At 50.7% G+C, this 17,430-nt stretch overlaps 1 protein-coding gene across 9 annotated transcripts in view; it reads right to left on the reverse strand.

Annotated features, from left to right (window-relative positions):
* FAM49B (family with sequence similarity 49 member B) overlaps positions 1–17,430 on the reverse strand; it is a 494,888-nt gene that overhangs the window by 17,095 nt on the left and 460,363 nt on the right. For all 9 annotated transcript variants that reach the window (XM_030219138.1, XM_030219177.1, XM_030219154.1 and 6 more), the window contains 2 exons: positions 15,848–15,964; positions 161–240 (listed from right to left, as the gene is read on the reverse strand). In XM_030219138.1, coding sequence (XP_030074998.1) covers positions 161–240; positions 15,848–15,964 — 197 coding nt within the window. The remainder of the gene's footprint in view (positions 1–160; positions 241–15,847; positions 15,965–17,430) is intronic.

The following is a 17,430-nucleotide window of genomic DNA, read 5'->3' on the forward strand; positions in this document are numbered from 1 at the left end:
GGTCCTGCCGCTGGTCCAACGACAAACCTGGATTTAAAAATGGCCATTTTTGCTAAATAATCAAATCCCTGCTATATATTGCTTCATTCCTTATGATGTCTGTCACATGATCTTTAGTTTTTCACACAGTGCACAACTGGCCAATTAAGAGCATACTTACGGTGTTTCCAGCATGACTCTGCATACACTAGCCATAGTGCTTAAACAATCTGTGGTATTTTCTATAGGTAAATTTTTATTCTGTTGAAAATAAAAAGGACAGGTGATAAACATCCATATGTAAGTTCAGGCAAGTCACAAAGCATTTTAAAAAGGCTCAGTACTGCTCATCTTCAATTAATATCAATATAAAACCTACTCCTAAGTGCATCTCATTTGAAATGTACGAATGTACTTTAATTCGTTAACTGAAGAATCATTAAATTCACAGCAGTGAATGAAAAATTGGCACATTATTCAAAGCTAGTGAAAACTAGCCTTTCTTATGTCATGTCTATGCTGCAAGCAATACATTTTTGGATTTTTACAAACTATTTCTATTCATTTGTTTTTTGGTTGCAATACAAAATTAAGAAATATCAATACTTATTTTTGAAATACTTTTTATGCAGGTAAGTCAGGTCAATTTTTCAAGTCTAAATTCCCATTGCCTGCTGAGGACTAGAAAGGAGTATCGTCCCAGGCTGAACCCTTTGGTACCAACCTTCACTAAAGAAAGATTACTCTTGCAGTAGTACTAACGCTCCTCTCTCCCTACAGCTCAGCATGCCACATATACCAGGTGCGAAAGAATCGCAATGACAAATTCTAAGATATAAATCTTGAATTTAAATGGTGAACAGTGTGTGAAGATAAAGCGAATGCTACATACCTGTAGAAGGTATTCTCCGAGGACAGCAGGCTGATTGTTCTCACTGATGGGTGACGTCCACGGCAGCCCCTCCAATCGGAAACTTCACTAGCAAAGTCCTTTGCTAGTCCTCGCGCGCCCGCGCGCACCGCGCATGCGTGGCCGTCTTCCCGCCCGAAACCGGCTCGAGCCGGCCAGTCCAGTATGTAGCAAGACAATACACTTCAAGGGAAGACACAACTCCAAAGGGGAGGCGGGCGGGTTTGTGAGAACAATCAGCCTGCTGTCCTCGGAGAATACCTTCTACAGGTATGTAGCATTCGCTTTCTCCGAGGACAAGCAGGCTGCTTGTTCTCACTGATGGGGTATCCCTAGCCCCCAGGCTCACTCAAAACAACCATGGTCAATTGGGCCTCGCAACGGCGAGGACATAACTGAGATTGACCTAAAAAATTTACCAACTAACTGAGAGTGCAGCCTGGAACAGAACAAACAGGGCCCTCGGGGGGTGGAGTTGGATCCTAAAGCCCAAACAGGTTCTGAAGAACTGACTGCCCGAACCGACTGTCGCGTCGGGTATCATGCTGCAGGCAGTAATGAGATGTGAATGTGTGGACAGATGACCACGTCGCAGCTTTGCAAATTTCTTCAATGGAGGCTGACTTCAAGTGGGCTACCGACGCAGCCATGGCTCTAATATTATGAGCCATGACATGACCCTCAAGAGCCAGCCCCGCCTGGGCGTAAGTGAAGGAAATGCAATCTGCTAGCCAATTGGATATGGTGCGTTTCCCTACAGCCACTCCCCTCCTATTGGGATCAAAAGAAACAAACAATTGGGCGGACTGTCTGTTGGGCTGTGTCCGCTCCAGGTAGAAGGCCAATGCTCTCTTGCAGTCCAATGTGTGCAACTGACGTTCAGCAGGGCAGGAATGAGGACGGGGAAAGAATGTTGGCAAAACAATTGACTGGTTCAGATGGAACTCCGACACGACCTTTGGCAGAAACTTAGGGTGAGTGCGGAGGACTACTCTATTGTGATGAAATTTGGTGTAAGGGGCCTGGGCTACCAGGGCCTGAAGCTCACTGACTCTACGAGCCGAAGTAACTGCCACCAAGAAAATGACCTTCCAGGTCAAGTACTTCGGATGGCAGGAATTCAGTGGCTCAAAAGGAGGCTTCATCAGCTGGGTGAGAACGACATTGAGATCCCATGACACTGTAGGAGGTTTGACAGGGGGCTTTGACAAAAGCAAACCTCTCATGAAGCGAACAACTAAAGGCTGTCCTGAGATCGGCTTACCTTCCACTTGGTAATGGTATGCACTGATTGCACTAAGGTGAACCCTTACGGAGTTGGTCTTAAGACCAGACTCAGACAAGTGCAGAAGGTATTCAAGCAGGGTCTGTGTAGGACAAGAGCGAGGATCTAGGGCCTTGCTGTCACACCAGACGGCAAACCTCCTCCAATGAAAGAAGTAACTTCTCTTAGTGGAGTCTTTCCTGGAAGCAAGCAAGATGCGGGAGACACCCTCTGACAGACCCAAAGAGGCAAAGTCTACGCCCTCAACATCCAGGCCGTGAGAGCCAGACTGGAGGTTGGGATGCAGAAGAGCCCCTTCGTCCTGCGTGATGAGGGTCGGAAAACACTCCAATCTCCACGGTTCTTTGGAGGATAACTCCAGAAGAAGAGGAAACCAGATCTGACGCGGCCAAAAAGGAGCAATCAGAATCATGGTGCCTCGGTCTTGCTTGAGTTTCAACAAAGTCTTCCCCACCAGAGGGATGGGAGGATAAGCATACAGCAGGCCCTCCCCCCAATCCAGGAGGAAGGCATCCGAAGCCAGTCTGCCGTGGGCCTGAAGCCTGGAACAGAACTGAGGGACTTTGTGGTTCACTCGAGATGCGAAGAGATCCACCAAGGGGGTGCCCCACGCTTGGAAGATCTGGCGCACCACTCGGGAGTTGAGCGACCACTCGTGAGGTTGCATAATCCTGCTCAACCTGTCGGCCAGACTGTTGTTTACGCCTGCCAGATATGTGGCTTGGAGCACCATGCCGTGACGGCGAGCCCAGAGCCACATGCTGACGGCTTCCTGACACAGGGGGCGAGATCCGGTGCCCCCCTGCTTGTTGACATAATACATGGCAACCTGGTTGTCTGTCTGAATTTGGATAATTTGGTGGGACAGCCGATCTCTGAAAGCCTTCAGAGCGTTCCAGATCGCTCGTAACTCCAGGAGATTGATCTGCAGATCGCGTTCCTGGAGGGACCAGCTTCCTTGGGTGTGGAGCCCATGGACATGAGCTCCCCATCCCAGGAGGGACGCATCCGTAGTCAGCACTTTCCGTGGCTGAGGAATTTGGAAGGGACGTCCCAGAGTCAAATTGGAGCAAATGGTCCACCAATACAGGGATTCGAGAAAACTCGTGGACAGGTGGATCACGTCCTCCAGACCCCCAGCGGCCTGATACCACTGGGAGGCTAGGGTCCATTGAGCAGATCTCATGTGAAGGCGGGCCATGGGAGTCACATGAACTGTGGAAGCCATGTGGCCCAGCAATCTCAACATCTGCCGAGCTGTGATCTGCTGGGACGCTCGCACCCGCGAGACGAGGGACAACAAGTTGTTGGCTCTCGTCTCTGGGAGATAGGCGCGAGCCGTCCGAGAATCCAGCAGAGCTCCTATGAATTCGAGTCTCTGCACTGGAAGAAGATGGGACTTCGGATAATTTATCACAAACCCCAGTAGCTCCAGTAGGCGAATAGTCATCTGCATGGACTGCAGGGCTCCTGCCTCGGATGTGTTCTTCACCAGCCAATCGTCGAGATATGGGAACACGTGCACCCCCAGCCTGCGAAGCGCCGCTGCTACCACAGCTAGGCACTTGGTGAACACCCTGGGCGCAGAGGCGAGCCCAAAGGGTAGCACACAGTACTGGAAGTGGCGTGTGCCCAACTGAAATCGCAGATACTGTCTGTGAGCTGGCAGTATCGGGATGTGTGTGTAGGCATCCTTCAAGTCCAGAGAGCATAGCCAATCGTTTTCCTGAATCATGGGGAGAAGGGTGCCCAGGGAAAGCATCCTGAACTTTTCTTTTTCGAGATATTTGTTCAGGGCCCTTAGGTCTAGGATGGGACGCATCCCCCCTGTTTTCTTTTCCACAAGGAAGTACCTGGAATAGAATCCCAGCCCTTCTTGCCCGGATGGCACGGGCTCGACCGCATTGGCGCTGAGAAGGGCGGAGAGTTCCTCTGCAAGTACCTTCTTGTGCTGGAAGCTGTAAGACTGAGCTCCCGGTGGACAATTTGGAGGTTTTGAGGTCAAATTGAGGGTGTACCCCTGCCGGACTATTTGCAGAACCCACTGATCGGAGGTTATGAGAGGCCACCTTTGGTGAAAAGCTTTCAACCTCCCTCCGACTGGCAGGTCGCCCGGCACGGACACTTGGATGTCGGCTATGCTCTGCTGGAGCCAGTCAAAAGCTCGCCCCTTGCTTTTGCTGGGGAGCTGCGGGGCCTTGCTGAGTCGCACGCTGCTGACGAGAGCGAGCGCGCTGGGGCTTAGCCTGGGCCGCAGGCTGTCGGGAAGGAGGATTGTACCTACGCTTGCCAGAAGAGTAGGGAACAGTCTTCCTTCCCCCGAAAAATCGTCTACCTGTAGAGGTAGAAGCTGAAGGCTGCCGGCGGGCGAATTTGTCGAATGCGGTGTCCCGCTGGTGGAGAGACTCTACCACCTGTTCGACTTTTTCACCAAAAATATTGTCCGCACGGCAAGGCGAGTCCGCAATCCGCTGCTGGATTCTATTCTCCAGGTCGGCGGCACGCAGCCATGAGAGCCTGCGCATCACCACACCTTGAGCAGCGGCCCTGGACGCAACATCAAAAGTGTCATAAACTCCTCTGGCCAGGAATTTTCTGCACGCCTTCAGCTGCCTGACCACCTCCTGAAAAGGCTTGGCTTGCTCAGGGGGAAGAGCATCAACCAAGCCCGCCAACTGCCAGCTGGTAAGACTGGATCTTGGACACGAGCATAGAGGAATGGTAGGCCTTCCTCCCAAAGGAGTCTAAGGTTCTAGCGTCCTTGCCCGGGGGCGCCGAAGCATGTTCCCTAGAACTCTTAGCCTTCTTTAGGGCCAAATCCACAACTCCAGAGTCATGAGGCAACTGAGTGCGCATCAGCTCTGGGTCCCCATGGATCCGGTACTGGGACTCGATCTTCTTGGGAATGTGGGGATTAGTTAATGGCTTGGTCTAGTTCGCAAGCAATGTCTTTTTCAGGACATGGTGCAAGGGAACAGTGGACGCTTCCTTAGGTGGAGAAGGATAGTCCAGGAGCTCAAACATTTCAGCCCTGGGCTCGTCCTCCACAACCACCGGGAAGGGGATGGCCGTAGACATCTCCCGGACAAAGGAGGCAAAAGACAGACTCTCGGGAGGAGAAAGCTGTCTCTCAGGAGAGGGAGTGGGATCAGACGGAAGACCCTCAGACTCCTCGTCAGAGAAATATCTGGGATCTTCCTCTTCCTCCCACGAGGCCTCACCCTCGGTGTCAGACACAAGTTCACGGACCTGTGTCTGCAACCTCGCCCTGCTCGACTCCGTGGAACCACGTCCACGATGGGGGCGTCGAGAGGTAGACTCCCTGGCCCGCATCGGCGAAGCTCCCTCCGCCGACGTAGTCGGGGAGCCCTCCTGGGAGGTGGCCGCGGTCGGCACCGCACGCGGTACCGACGTCGGGGACCTCAACCTGGGCGATGGGCCAGCCGGCGCCACGCTCGACGGTACCGGAGGCGCAAGCACCGCCGGTACCGGAGGGGTAGGGCGCAACAGCTCTCCCAGAATCTCTGGGAGAACGGCCCGGAGGCTCTCGTTCAGAGTGGCTGCAGAAAAAGGCTGAGAGGTCGATGCAGGCGTCGACGTCAGAACCTGTTCCGGGCGAGGAGGCTGTTCCGGGCTGTCCAGAGTGGAGCGCATCGACACCTCTTGAACAGAGGGTGAGCGGTCCTCTCGGTGCCGATGCCTGCTGGGTGCCGAATCCCTCGGCGACCCAGAGCTCTCGGTGCCGACACGGGGAGGAGACCGGTGTCGATGCTTCTTCGATTTCTTCCGAAGCATGTCACCGGAGCTCCCCGGCACCGACGAGGAGGACGTAGAATCCATCCGTCGCTTCCTCGGGGCCGAGGCCGAAGGAGGTCGGTCTCGGGGGGGCTGTACCGCAGGAGCCCTCAGGGTAGGAGGAGGCCCACCCGAAGGCTCACCGCCACCAGCAGGGGAATGGACAGCCCTCACCTGCACTCCTGACGATGCACCACCGTCCGACGACATCAGCAGACGAGGTCCCGGTACCACCGACGTCGATGCAGCTATCCGATGTCTCGGCGCCGATGCAGAGGCCCGATGCCTCGATGCACTCGATGCAGGGGCGGCCGAGGAAGATGGTCTGGACGCTGACGACGTCGATGCACTCGAAGATCCCGGTGCCGATGCCGACGAAGAGCCCGAGAACAACACGTTCCACTGGGCTAGCCTCGCTACCTGAGTCCGCCTCTGAAGCAGGGAACACAGACTGCAGTTCTGAGGGCGGTGCTCGGCCCCCAGACACTGAAGATACGACGAGTGTCGATCAGTGAGCGAGATAACCCGGGCGCACTGGGTGCACTTCTTGAAGCCGCTGGAAGGCTTCGATGTCATGGGCGGAAAAATCACGCCGGCGAAATCAAAATCCGAAATGACGGAAAAAGAGCACCAAAACTTTAGAGGGAGAAAATCTCGACCGAGGCCGAAAAGAGGCCTACCCCGACGACGAAAGAAAACTTACCGGGGCAAAAAGCTGGAAGTACGGGGAGGATTGACACGAAACCCGGTGGAAGGTTTCCGGAGCACTTCCCGACTTAAGCAAAAGCTTTTCCGAAGAAAAAAACACGCTCAAAACAATTTGGACGCGCGAGGTCGACTTTCCGGGGCTCGACACGGCGAAAATATGACCGTACCGAGTGCGGACAAAAGAAGACTGGCCGGCTCGAGCCGGTTTCGGGCGGGAAGACGGCCGCGCATGCGCGGTGCGCGCGGGCGCGCGAGGACTAGGAAAGGACTTTGCTAGTGAAGTTTCCGATTGGAGGGGCTGCCGTGGACGTCACCCATCAGTGAGAACAAGCAGCCTGCTTGTCCTCGGAGAATCAGAAAGACCCTCAGAAGTGTAACTCACCCATATGTTAGGACTGCTATAGAGGGTGGACAAGTTTTTTTTTTTTTTTTTTATCATTCACTGGGTCTCCTATATATCATAATCCTCAGAAAGTGCAACAAAATTTCTTACAACACTTATAACATACAAACTATAAGAATATAATGTCTTATAAAACTGATAACACAATACACTTTGAGGAGTCACGGAGGTGATTACGATATATGGGACATCCAGTGAATGATAAAAAAAACTTGTCCACTCTCTATAGCGGTCCTAACATATGGAACTGCCACATGGGCGAGTTACACTTGTGAGGGACTTTCTAATTACAGTGCACTCCATTTAAGTGCACTCCATTTAAGTGAACGTCAGATAAGCGCATGCTCTGTTTAACTGCATGCCATACTTTGGTCCTGTTTTTGGCACCATCAATTTCTATGGGGACAAACTTCGTTTTAGCGCACCACTGATAAGTGCAAGATTCGCTTATATGCATGGTTCAAGATCGCTCCTCTGCAGGAAAGACTCCGCATAAGCGTGCGCATGGAATATGGAAGCCGATTGGCGCGTGACAACCAACCAGATTTCAAATTTACTGCCTCTTTAACTGCCACAGGCAGAATAAGCGAAAGAATGTTGTTACAGCGTACACTGGGGTCGTTGTCATTGTTGCGGCGGCAGAACTGTAAGACTTTAACACTGGCTGAACGAATAGAAGTTCTTAAAAAATTAGAAAACAAAGTCAAGCATCTATTGCTAAAGAATATGGTGTCAATCCCAGCCAAATTTCACGTATCTTGAAGCAGAAAGACCAGCTTCTGGAAGACTGGCAAAACAATACAAATCTACAACAGAAACGAAAACGGGCGGGAAAAGGTGAAGAGGTAGAAGATGCTCTTCTTCGGTGGTTTTCTCGAGTCAGGAGCAGACAGTTTCCTGTCAATGGTTCACTGCTTATGGAGAAAGCTAACCAGCTAGCTGAAAGTCTTGGACTTACTGAATTCAAAGCCACTGTTGGATGGTTGGAAAGATGGAAGGAGAGAACAACATAAAATTCAAGAAACAGCATGGTGAAAAACAAGACGCTGATGACTCTGGTGCTAAAAATTGGGTTGTTCCAGTTCTTCCTACCATCTTGAACGAGTTTTCACCTCATGACATTTTCAGTGCTGATGAAAACGGTCTCTATTGGCGAGCAATTCCTGATTGAACACTTGCATTCAAACATGCCGAAACTACTGGAGGTAAAACGTCGAAGGACCGACTGATGATCCTCCTTTGCTGCAATATGGATGGGAGTGAGAAGTTGGAACCCCTCGTCATTGGAAAGAACAAACAGCCCCGTTGCTTCAAGAATGTTAAGCGACTTCCTGTGTCATACGAGGCTAATGCAAATTCATGGATGACTGGGGAAATTTGGAAGCAGTGGCTAAAGAACTTAGACACTAGAGTGCGGGCACAAAAGCATCAGATTTTGTTGCTTTGTGATAATTGTGCTGCACACAGGGATGATGTCAGGCTAACGTCAAGGTGGTCTTCCTGCCACCAAACAGTACCTCTCTGATCCAACCTATGGATCAAGGCATAAAGCGAAAGCTACATACCTGTAGAAGGTATTCTCCGAGGACAGCAGGCTGATTGTTCTCACATGTGGGTGACGTCCAATGGCAGCCCCAGGACCGGATAATCTCCCTAGCAACAAAAGTTTGCTAGCCTCAAGATTCCGTGAGTACTGCGCATGCGCGACCGTCTTCCCGCTCGAATGCAAGCGTGCTCGTCAGTCCAGTAAAAAGCAAGAAAGGGAAGACACAACTCTGAAGGGGAGGTGGGCGGGTTCTTGAGAACAATCAGCCTGCTGTCCTCGGAGAATACCTGCTACAGGTATGTAGCTTTCGCTTTTTCCGAGGACATGCAGGCTGCTTGTTCTCACATGTGGGGTATCCCTAGCCGCCAGACTCACTCAAAACAACAAACATTGGTCAATTGGGCCTAGCAACGGCGAGGACATAACTGAGATTGACCTAACAAGTAAAATAAGTAACTGAGAGTGCAGCCTGGAACAGAATAAAAATGGGCCTAGGGGGGAGGAGTTGGATTCTAGACCCCAAACAGATTCTGCAGCACCGACTGCCCAAACCGACTGTCGCGTCGGGTATCCTGCTGTAGGCAGTAATGAGATGTGAATGTGTGGACAGATGACCACATCGCAGCCTTGCAAATCTCTTCAATAGTGGCTGACTTCAAGTGGGCCACTGATGCAGCCATGACTCTAACATTATGAGCCGTGACATGACCCTCAAGAGTCAGCCCAGACTGGGCATAAGTGAAGGAAATGCAATCTGCTAGCCAATTTGAAATGGTGCGTTTCCCTAAAGCCACACCCCTCTTGTTGGGCTCAAAAGAAACAAACAATTGGGCGGACTGTCTGTTGGGCTGTGTCCGCTCCAAATAGAAGGCCAATGCTCGCTTGCAGTCCAATGTGTGGAGTTGACGCTCAGCAGGGCGGGTATGAGGATGGGGAAAGAATGTTGGCAAGACAATTGACTGGTTCAGATGGAACTCCGTACCACCTTCGGCAAGAACTTAGGGTGAGTGCGAAGGACTACTCTGTTATGATGAAATTTGATGTATGGAGCATGGGCTACTAAGGCTTGAAGCTCACTGACTCTACGAGCTGAAGTAACTGCCACCAAGAAAATGACCTTCCAGGTCAAGTACTTCAGATGGCAAGAATTCAGTGGCTCAAAAGGAGGTTTCTTCAGCTGGGTGAGAACGACATTGAGATCCCATGACACTGTATGAGGTTTGATGGGGGGCTTTGACAAAAGCAAACTTCTCATGAAGCTAACAACTAAAGGCTGTCCTGAGATCGGCTTACCCACTACACGATAATAAGCACTAATTGCACTAAGATGAACCCTTACAGAGTTGGTCTTGAGACCAGACTCAGACAAGTGTAGAAGGTATTCAAGTAGGGTTTGTCTAGAACAAGAACGAGGATCTAGGGCCTTGCTGTCACACCAAACAGCAAACCTCCTCCACAAAAAGAAGTAACTCTGCTTAGTGGAATCTTTTCTGGAAGCAAGCAAGATACGGGAGACACCCTCCGACAGACCCAAGGAAGCGAAGTCTACGCTCTCAACATCCAGGCCCAGGCCGTGAGAGCCAGGGACTGGAGGTTGGGATGCAGACGCACCCCCTCGTTCTGAGTGATGGAAAATACTCCAATCTCCACGGTTCTTCGAAGCACAACTCCAGAAGAAGGGGGAACCAGATCTGACGGGGCCAAAAAGGCGCAATCAGAATCATGGTTCCGTGACCTTGCTTGAGCTTCAGCAAAGTCTTCCCCACCAGAGGTATGGGAGGATAAGCATACAGGAGGCCCTCTCCCCAATGAAGGAGAAAGGCATCCGACGCTAGCCTGCCGTGGGCCTGAAGTCTGGAACAGAACAGAGGGACCTTGTGGTTGACTCGAGTGGCAAAAAGATCCACCAAGGGGGTGCCCCACGCTTGGAAGATCTGGCGCACCACTCTGGAACTGAGTGAACACTTGTGAGGTTGCATAATCCTGCTCAACCTTTCGGCCAGACTGTTGTTTACGCCTGCCAGATACGTGGCTTGGAGAAACATACCGTGTTGGCGAGCCCAAAGCCACATTCTGACAGCTTCCTGACACAGGGAGCGCGATCCGGTGCCCCCCTGCTTGTTGACGTAATACATGGCAACCTGACTGTCTGTCTGAATTTGAATAATTTGATGGGACAGCCGATCCCTGAAAGCCTTTAGAGCATTACAGAACGCTCGCAACTCCAGAAGATTGATTTGAAATCGTTTTTCCTGGAGGGACCAACTCCCCTGGGTGTGAAGCCCATCGACATGAGCTCCCCACCCCAGGAGAGACGCATCCGTCATCAGCACTTTTTGTGGCTGAGGAATTTGAAAGGGACGTCCCAGGGTCAAATTGGATCGAATTGTCCACCAATGCAGGGAATTGAGAAAACTCGTGGACAATCGGATTACGACCTCTAGACTTCCCGCAGCTTGGTACCAAGCTTGGTACCAACTGGGAAGCTAGGGTCCATTGAGCTGATCTCATGTGAAGACGAGCCATGGGAGTCACATGAACTGTGGAGGCCATGTGGCCGAGCAATCTCAACATCTGCCGAGCTGTGATCTGCTGAGAGGCTCGTACCCAAGAGACGAGAGCCAGGAGATTGTCGGCCCTCTGCTCTGGAAGGTAGGCATGAGCCAATCCAGCAGAGTTCCTATGAATTCTAGTCTTTGTACTGGAAGAAGGTGGGACTTTGGGTAATTTATCACAAATCCTAGTAGCTCCAAGAGTTGAATAGTCATCTGCATTGACTGTAGAGCTCCTGTCTCTGAGGTGTTCTTCACCAGCCAATCGTCGAGATAAGGGAACACATGCACTCCCAGTCTGCATAGAGACGCCGCCACTACCGCCAGGCATTTCGTGAACACCCTGGGTGCAGAGGCGAGACGAAAGGGTAGCACACAGTACTGAAAATGCCGTGTTCCCAGACGGAATCGAAGATACTGCCTGTGAGCTGGCAGTATCGGGATATGAGTATAAGCATCCTTAAGTCCAGAGAGCATAGCCAATCATTTTCCTGAATCATGGGAAGAAGGGTGCCCAGGGAAACCATCCTGAACTTTTCTCGGACCAGATATTTGTTCAGGGCTCTTAGGTCTAGGATGGGACGCATCCCCCGTTTTCTTTTCCACAAGGAAGTACCTGCCCCGGTGGCACGGGCTCGACCACATTGGCGCTGAGAAGGGCGGAGAGTTCCTCTGCAAGTACCTGCTTGTGGTGGGAGCTGAAGGACTGAGCTTCCTGTGGGCAATTTGGCGGTTTTGATATCAAATTGAGGGAGTATCCTAACCGGACTATTTGAAGAACCCACTGATCGGAGGTTATGAGAGGCCACCTTTGGTGAAAAATTTTTAGCCTCCCTCCAACCGGCAGATCGTCCGGCACAGACACTTTGATCTCGGCTATGCTGCACTGGAGCCAGTCAAAAGCCCGTCCCTTGCTTTTGCTGGGGAGCTGCAGGGGCCTCTTGAGGCACACGTTGTTGATGAGAACGAGCGCGCTGGGGCTTAGCCTGAGCAGATTGTCAGGAAGGTGGATTGTACCTACGCTTATTGAAAGCGTAGGAAGCATTCTTCCTTCCCCCATAAAAACGTCTACCAGTTGAGGTAGATGCTGAAGGCGCCCGGTGGGAGAGTTTGTCGAAAGCAGTGTCTCTCTGGTGGAGGTGCTCCACCAACTGCTCAACTTTCTCACCAAAAACATTATCCCCCCCCCCCCCCCCCGGCAAGGGGCATCCACCACACGCTGCTGGACTCTACTGTCCAGGTCAGTGGTATGCAGTCACGAGAGTCTGCGCATCACTATACCTTGAGCAGCGGCCCTAGATGCAACATCAAAAGTATCGTAAGCACCCCTGGACAGGAATTTACGACACACCTTCAGCTGCCTGACCACCTCCTGAAACGGCTTGGCCTGCTCTGACGGGAGCTTGTCAACCAAGTCCGCCAACTGCCGCACATTGTTCCGCATATGAATGCTCGTGTAGAGCTGGTAAGACTGAATTTTGGACACGAGTATAGCAGAATGGTAGGCCTTCCGCACAAAAGAATCCATAGTTCTAGACTCACACCCAGGGGGCGCCGAGGCATAATCCCTAGAAATCTTGGCCTTCTTAAGGGCCAAATCTACCACACCAGAGTCATGAGGCAATTGGGTCTTCATCAACTCTGGATCCCCGTGGATTCGATACTGGGATTCAATCTTTTTGGGAATGTGGGGATTAGTTAGTGGCTTCGCCCAGTTCGTCATCAATGTCTGTTTGAGGACATTATGAAGAGGAACAGTGGACGATTCCTTAGGAGGTGATGGATAGTCCAGGACCGTGAACATCTCAGCCCTGGGCTCATCCACAGTCTCCACAGGGAAGGGAATGGCCGTAGACATTTCCCGAATAAAAGAGGAGAAGGAAAGACTCTCCGGGGGAGAAAGCTTCCTCTGAGGTGAGGGAGTAGGATCAGAGGGAAGACCACAGAATTCCTCGTCAGAGAAATACCTGGTGTCTGCCTCTGCTTCCCACGAGTCATCTCCTTCGGAATCAGACATAAGTTCACGAACTTCAGTCTGAAGCCGGGCCCGCCTCGACGTTGAGGAACGATCTCCTCCATGACGGTGTCGAGAGGAAGACTCCCGTGCTGCACGTGATGAAGCTTCCTCCAACAACACCAGCGGGGTGTCTACCTGGGTGGCAGCCGATACTGGTACCGCCTCTCTCGACGGTACTGACGGTGCAAGCACCTGCGGTACCGAAACAGACGGTACCGACGGCGCAAGCACCGAAGGTACCGGAGATGGTCGCAACAGCTCTCCCAGAATCTCTGGTAGAATGGCCCTGAGGTTCTCGTTCAGAGTGGCTGTAGAGAAAGGCAAAGGAGCCGGTACAGGCGACGATGCTAGAACCTGCCTGGGGCACAGAGGCAGTACCGGGCTGTCCGGAGAAGAGCGCACCGACACCTCTTGAATGGAGGGCGAGCGATCCTCCCGGCATCAGCGCTTCTCGGGAGCCGAATCCTTCGCTCAAAGCATGCCAACGGTACCCTCCGGTACCGAAGAGGAAGACGTGGAATCCACACATTTCCTCGGGGCCGGGTCCGAAGGAGGTCGATCCAAGGGGGCCTGCCGAACAGGAGCCCTCGAGGCAGGTGGAGGACCCACTCGATGGTTCACTGCTACCAGCATGGGATCTCTGGACAGCCATTACCTGCGCTCTGGACGTCGATGCACTCTCCGATACAGACATCGATACCTGCGACGACCTCAGTACCGCTGGCTCCATCGATGCCGAAAAACCAGACCTAGCTCCGAACAGAACGTTCCACTGAGCTAGTCTCGCCGCCTGGGTTCTCTTCTTTAACTGGAGGCACAGCGTACAGGCGTTGGGGCGATGGTCAGCTCCCAAACATTGAAGACACGATACGTGTCTTTCAGTGAGCGAAACTGTCTGACTGCACCGAGTGCACTTTTTGAAGCCGCTGGTAGGCTTCGCGGACATGGGTGGAAAAATCACGCCGCCGAGGTCGAACGCGATGGTGCCTGAAAAAGGAACATGAAGAAAAAAAGGGAAAAAAGACCCGCACGGGCGGCCCAAAATGGCCGCTAACAAAAAAGAAACAAAACTTAGCGGAAACAAAGAAGAAAATAAAGGAAAAGTTATTTTAAAGTTTTTTTTAAAAGAGAAAACCGAGTAGACTGGGGAAAAAAGCGCTGAAACCAGCGAAAACACAGAAAATCAACAGCGAGGAGGTCTCTGGGGCAGAGAAGCAGCAAAGCAGCGTCCCGAGCCGCGGAAAAAACAAGACTGACGAGCACGCTCGCATTCGAGTAGGAAGACTGTCGCGCATGCGCATGGAATCGCGAGGCTAGCAAACTTTTGTTGCTAGGGAGATTCTCTGGTCCTGGGGCTGCCGTTGGACGTCACCCACATGTGAGAACAAGCAGCCTGCTTGTCCTCGGAGAATAGCCAATTTCAAACAACATTATCAGGCTCTTGTGCTACATCGTCTGATGAGCGTTATGGATGACCAGACTGGCAAGGATAAACATGCTGTTGAACTGGCTCGTAATCTATCACTGTTGGATTCCCTACATATGAAGCAAGAAGCCTGGAATCATGTTACACAGGCAACCATTGTGAACTGCTACAAGCGGGCAAGCTTTAAGGATGTGGAGAGGGATGAAACAGATGCAGCTGTTGCAAACGCGTCAGATGAAGAGGTTATTTACATCCCAGCCGATGTTACTGAAGAGGAGTTCCATCACTATGTAGCTGTTGATTACGATCTACAAACAGCTGAAGACAGCACTGATGTCGAGATATGCGCCTACACGCAGGCAACAACGGCTGATGATGGAACAGATGACGAAATGAGCAGCGAGGCACATGCTGACGAAATTCAACAACCTCCTCCTGTCACTTTTGCTGGAGAGTCTCAAGACCGTGCGGGCCCTATCTGGAGGCCACTGGATGTCAGTGCTATGACAGTTTTTACCATCTGGCAGATGTAGTCTATGGAACTCACAGACCCAAGATCGTACAGAGGACTATAACTGATTACTTCAAGTAAGCCTAATGTCAGTTAATGGAGACTGTATACTGTATGTCTAATAATAAACAGTACTGTACATATGTTTATCAGATGTCAAGCTTCTTTGGGTCACAACAGTTAAGTGCATGCTCTGGTTAACTGCATGCATTTCTTTGGTCCCAGACCCTTGCACTTAAGCAGATTGCACTGTACTTATTTATTTTAAATACTTCTAACCCACCAATCATCTTCACAAACTGTATTCTCCATTTAAATTTAAGATTTATATCTTAGAATTTGTGTCACTGTGATTCTTTTTTGCTTAATGTTAGTTTCAACTACCAGTGGTTCTTTTGGGGATATCCTGCTTTTTGGTTTGTTTAACAAACTCTAGAAGGTATAAGGCTTGCACTTAGGTCTCCCAATGTCATGGCAACAACCAACAGCAATTTACTACAGAAAATATTTCTAGCAGGAGCACTTCCATCAGAAGGAACAGAAAATCTGAAACCAGTAAAAAATTCAAGGCGCACTTTAATACACAAATATTGTATTATGAACAGTTTTTGAAGGAATGGACATTGAAGATGTCATGAGATAGTGATTTAAAGAACTGCAGTACTCCCAAATCCTCTGGTTTTTAACAATGTCTAAAGGGCCAACTCCTACTTACTTCTGACACAAATTTTGTTGTAGCATCACTTAAAGTTTTCAGCATAGGTGTTGCTTCAGCATAGAATAAAGACATTCTGTTTGCCAGTTCATTATTTACTTCATTTTCTCCCTCTGCCTATAATGAAATAAAAATAAAAACAGCTGTAAACATTTTAAAACACTTTCAATGCATACATATATATATTCAGGCACATCTGTCCCTGTAGTTAAGAGCTTAAAATCTAAGTGGGTACCAATGGGAAATACAGCACCTTCTCAAGGTCACAAAGAGAGTCCGTGGCAAAAGTGGGACTTAAACCTTCTCCGGGGTGACACCCAGGTCCACCCCGATCCACTCAGGGCCTCCGCTCTTGGTGCTTTTCTCTATCTAATCTTTTTCCAGTTGCTAAAGTACCTTATTCGTTTATGGCCCCTATTCACATTCTCTTCCTAGCTCTGTCCCTTCCTAATCTTTTCCCTCACCCCTACCTCTCTCCGCTACAGGAACTCACTTCCCATCCATTGACTTCATCACCTCACCTTCTCTCCTACCCTCTTCCTCCCTCTTGGCTTTTAATCTCCGTCTCTTTCTTCCCTCCATTTTGCCTTCCCCATTCCACCTAAATACCTCTCGCCTTCGACGCCTTCGTGGCCACACCTCTCCTACTCTCCTCCGCTCTCTTTTACTCCTTCTCTTACTCTCAGCTGGTGACATCAATCCCAATCCTGGCCCTCCTCACCAACTATTATCCAAACTCTACAGATCTCACCGTGACCTCTCTAACCTCATCTCTATTCCTCTACTCCCCTCCTCTTCTCTGCCCTACTCTTGCGCCCTATGGAATGCCCGCTCTATCTGTAACAAACTCCCCTATATCCAGGACCTCTTTATCTCGCGTCACCTCCATCTGCTCGCCATAACAGAAACCTGGCTCTGCCCTGATGACTCTGCTTCAGTCGCAGCCCTGTGCCATGGTGGTTATCTATTTTCACATACTCCTCGCCCTGCTGGCCGTGGGGGCGGTGTTGGACTACTTCTCTCTCCCTCCTCCAGATTTCAACCTTCTTCCACCTCAGTCTCACTGTTTTTCCTCCTTTGAAGTCCACTCTATCCGCCTTTTCTCTCCTCTGCCTCTTCAAATAGCGGTCATTTATCGTCCCCCTGATAAGTCCCTTTCATCCTTTCTCAGTGACTTTGACGCCTGTCTTGCCTTCTTCCATGATCCTTCCTCCCCCTCTCTCATCCTTGGTGACTTTAATATTCCTGCTAATGATCCTTCCAACTCTTATATTTCCAAGTTACTCGCTTTAACGTCGTCCTTTAATCTCCAACTATGCTCCACCTCCCCCACTCATCAAAATGGTCACTGTCTTGATCTCATCTTCTCCTCCAACTGTTCACCTTCTAGTTTCCTTGCCTCTGATCATCTCTCCTCTGATCACCATCTTATAACTTTCACACTTAAATCTCCTCCCTCCCAGTCCCATCCTATCCTATCTAATTTATCTAGGAACCTTCACGATATTGACCATTCATCTCTATCCTCCCATGTTTCAAACCTCCTCTCTACTGTGGCACCATCCACGTCTGTCAACGAGGCT

Source organism: Microcaecilia unicolor, chromosome 1, assembly GCF_901765095.1.
Source record: "Microcaecilia unicolor chromosome 1, aMicUni1.1, whole genome shotgun sequence".
NCBI lineage: Eukaryota > Metazoa > Chordata > Amphibia > Gymnophiona > Siphonopidae > Microcaecilia > Microcaecilia unicolor.